We start from the raw sequence: 3721 nt of genomic DNA, 5'->3' as shown, positions 1-3721 counted from the left end.
GCCTTTTCAATGCGCAAGCACGGAAAACTACGGCACAGATGAAGATTACGTTCAGCAAGCCGAGGAGAGGGGGAGAAGGCAAATAAGCCCGGCCCAACGGACCGGACCGCAGCGATTTCCATAAATCTCCACCAAGATCAAAAAGGTATTTATGCATCAAAGGTGTGGGGTCGAGGGGAATCAAAAGTCCTAACAGAATCCTTATGGGACACACAATTGGGTGATATCGTTACATGATATCACTAAAAATGCTTGACAGATTCCCTTTAAATCACTTTGGCAATTGCTGGAAAGTAAATGAAACAAGACCCAATATTAGAAAATGTCTTTTGTTTTCCATGTAAACGCTCTTAGAAGGCGGTTTTAAAGAAGCAAAACTTTGATTCAGTTTATTTCCTATATTTTCCTGTTGGAAAACAATATGTAAAGCTGTGTAATGAAAATGTTATAATCAATAACTTTAAGCATTTATCTTTACCATTGTCTTACGTATAGCTTTCAAAATGTCTGCATTTCTAAAGCTGTAAATAAGAGGATTCATAAGGGGGGTAATAATGCCATATGCTACAGAAAGCACCCTGTTTTGTTCTGTTGATATGTTAAAGCCTGCAAGCATATAAGTAGAAATAATTGTCCCAAAGTAAAGGGTAACCACCAAGAGATGTGACCCACAAGTGGAAAATGCTTTTGGCTTCCGACTCATATTTTGGATATTTAGCGCAGCTCTGAGTATACAGATGTAGGAAACAAGTGTAAGGACAAAACTCCCTATAACTACAAATCCTCCAACAAGAAGTGAAACTAGTTCATTGGGGTAAGTGTCCCTGCAAGAAAGTTTCAGGACTGCAGGAATGTCACAAAAGAAATGGTCAACTTGATGTGTTTTGCAGTAAGGCAAAACGGAAGCACAAACTGTATGTACAAGAGAATTAACTGAACCTACAAAATAGGAAAGCAGTAAAAGTTGGAAACAATATGATGAATTCATATAATTAGAATACAACAAGGGCTTACATATAGCAATATATCTGTCATAAGCCATGACGCTGAGGAGGACGCACTCAGAACCTCCTAATGCAACAAAGAAAAACATCTGGGTAAAGCAGCCCACAAAAGAAATACTTCTATCTTCAGTGAGAAAATTCCGCAGAGTGTTTGGAGTAATGGTTGTAGTATAAAAGATTTCTAAGACTGATAGGTTGGCAAGAAAATAATACATGGATTTATGTAAAAGGGTGTCTGATCTGATAACAAAAATTATTAAAAGGTTACCCATGACAGTCATGCTGTAGATAATAAGGAAGAAACCAAAGAAAACTTTCTGCAAAGATGGAGTCCTTACTAAGCCTAGAAGGACAAATCCATCAATAGATGAAACATTTTCCGTCTTCCAAATGATTTCAGCTTTAACCTCAGTCAGTCTATAAAAAATACAGTAATGTTAAAATAACAACTTCTATTAAAAGATCTGCAGGTCTGAAAAGTTTTGTAATTTGATCTTAGCTGTTAATGGGAGGATCACACTCTAAGGAAATCTGGCACTAAACTAATAAAATGACAAAAGACCACCTATTGCTCAGGCAGTATGGTGATTTGGTAGCCAGAAGTGATGTTCTATAGCGCTCAGGTCCTAGGTTCAAATCCAACCCGTAACAACATCTGCAAGGAGTTTATATGTTAACCACTTCTTTGTGTGGGATTCCTCTACTGCTCCAAAGACATACTTATAGGGAATTTATTTTTTTTTTGCCACAAAGGCGACCTTGATGAAGATATATATAAAGTGCTGCAGAATATGATGGTGCTATATAAGCAATAAAAATCAATGCATAATCTTAACTTTATTGAATGACTAGGCATAAAGAAAAGAAAAGCATAAAATGTAGAGAACCTCCATGACAGTCTCTCATATTATTAGGAATAGCAATAATCAATTACTAATTTTTAAATTAGGAATTGCTACTTTAAGAAGCCATTAAAGAAGACCTTTCATTAGTCTGAACATGCTAAATTGGTTAAATCATGGAAGAGTGCTTTCAAAGCTACGGGAAATAAAATGTTTGTTTGAATTTCTCATCTCCATTGTGAAGATATTAGCTTGTGAAAAAAATGTATGTGCTAATTTCCAGTATAACCAAGGGGGTGTTATCAGTGAGTCTTCACTAGTTGTGTTTATGTTTTACCCCTGTATGACATTAACCAATCATAAAAGTAAGAAAAAAGCAAAGAAAAATGTTAATAAGACACAGCTCCACTCTGAAATGCTGTAATATGCAAATACTGAATATATGAAATGAGAACTGCTTTAATGGTACAGAAAATACGTTAAAAATGAAGGAACTTAGCTCACAAATTGGCCAATTTGTGAGAGCCCAACAGTCAGCGACAAGGAATACCTTTTATTTGGACTCTAACCTAATATGATGCCTCTCGTAAGCTAAAAGTTTACAATTTTAAGGGCAGGTAGGGTACAGTTCTATTTAAATACACTTAAGCTGATGGGAGGAGTACTCAGTCAGAAGGAGTGCTCTACAAATATCAAAAAGACTGACCAACACCTCCAAGCAGAACAAGACAAAAGTGAACAGGTGCAAGCTGAGACGACAAAGGCAATTAACCAACCATAAGCCTGCAATGTCATGCGTGAACATAAAGTAAGATACACCCAGTGAAGACAGAACCAGCTTTCTCTGTGTAATATGGTAAGACATAATGACACAGAACTTTGCTGTCTTACTCAGGTCACAGAGATCTAACTGTTGGAATTTACTGCGATTGCAAGCAGAGTATAGTGGGGGAGCAGAGCAAATACCTCTCTGCATCTATTCAAGGCATCAGGGAATAATGCACTGTTAGCTGACACAGATCCAGAGTGATGTATGTGACACGCTGAAGCGCTCATCTTATCGCATTGACATTGTGTGGGGAGGGGGAAGAGAGCAAAGCTGACAGTATTGTGAGATGAGAGCTGCAATGTGTCATTACACTACTCTGGATCATTGCCAGCAATCAGGGCATTATTCCCCAAAGCAAGCTTGGAATAGATCCAATGAAGTGTCTGCAGTGACACACAGCTCTACTTATCTCTCTCCTTTTTCTTTTTAATCACAGTGCCTATCAACAGTAGGAGAAGAGCAGAGCTGTGTGCCATTACATGTCTTACCATAACACACAAAGGAACTAATTGTGACCTTTTCATGGGGTAGCCTTTTACTGCATGAAGCTGTCGGTTTATGATTGGTCAATGTCATGCAGGGGACAATGTAAATGCCCCCAGTGAAGAATTTCTTTTAACACCCCCTTGGTAATAGTGGAAATTAGCATATAAACTGTACAAGCTAAAATATCTGCAATGAAGATCATAAATTGAAAGAAAAACATATTTCATTCTGCTTTGCAACCACTATTGTATGATATGGCTCAGGGGTGGACACTGACAGCTGGGGGTCCATGTGCAAGAAGTGTGGTAACAAAGTTACAGATGATATAAACTGTGTGTATATAAATTACATAGTTTCCTCTATTATTATGTCTTGCACTGTCTTTAATTACATAGCATCCTGTATAGTTAAGTATAGCGACATCCTTCTTACATAGCATCCTCTCTAGTTATCTATGGCACCATCCCTTAATACAGGCAGTCGCCAACTTGCAAACATCCAACTTACATACGAATCCGAATTATGAATGTTGGATGTTCAAAAATAAAAATGTAATGCTA

General features: G+C 37.5%; 1 protein-coding gene across 1 annotated transcript; it reads right to left on the bottom strand.

The window, feature by feature from the left end:
* Positions 1-460: 460 nt before the first annotated feature.
* On the bottom strand, positions 461-1306 carry LOC141058641 (olfactory receptor 5AP2-like). The gene has a single exon (XM_073554833.1). The coding sequence runs from the start codon at positions 1283-1285 to the stop codon at positions 461-463; it is 825 nt and encodes a 274-aa protein (XP_073410934.1). The 5' UTR covers positions 1286-1306.
* Between the last annotated feature and the right edge of the window lie 2415 nt (positions 1307-3721).

The sequence above is a fragment of the Dendrobates tinctorius genome, unplaced genomic scaffold (genome assembly GCF_039654945.1).
Source record: "Dendrobates tinctorius isolate UK_male_01 unplaced genomic scaffold, ASM3965494v1 ptg000213l, whole genome shotgun sequence".
Lineage (NCBI taxonomy): Eukaryota > Metazoa > Chordata > Amphibia > Anura > Dendrobatidae > Dendrobates > Dendrobates tinctorius.
This window is presented reverse-complemented; position numbering and strand designations above follow the sequence as displayed.

Bases quoted from the DNA above. Each gene is read 5' to 3' on its own strand.
- LOC141058641 (XM_073554833.1), bottom strand. From the start codon at position 1,285: ATGACTGTCATGGGTAACCTTTTAATAATTTTTGTTATCAGATCAGAC.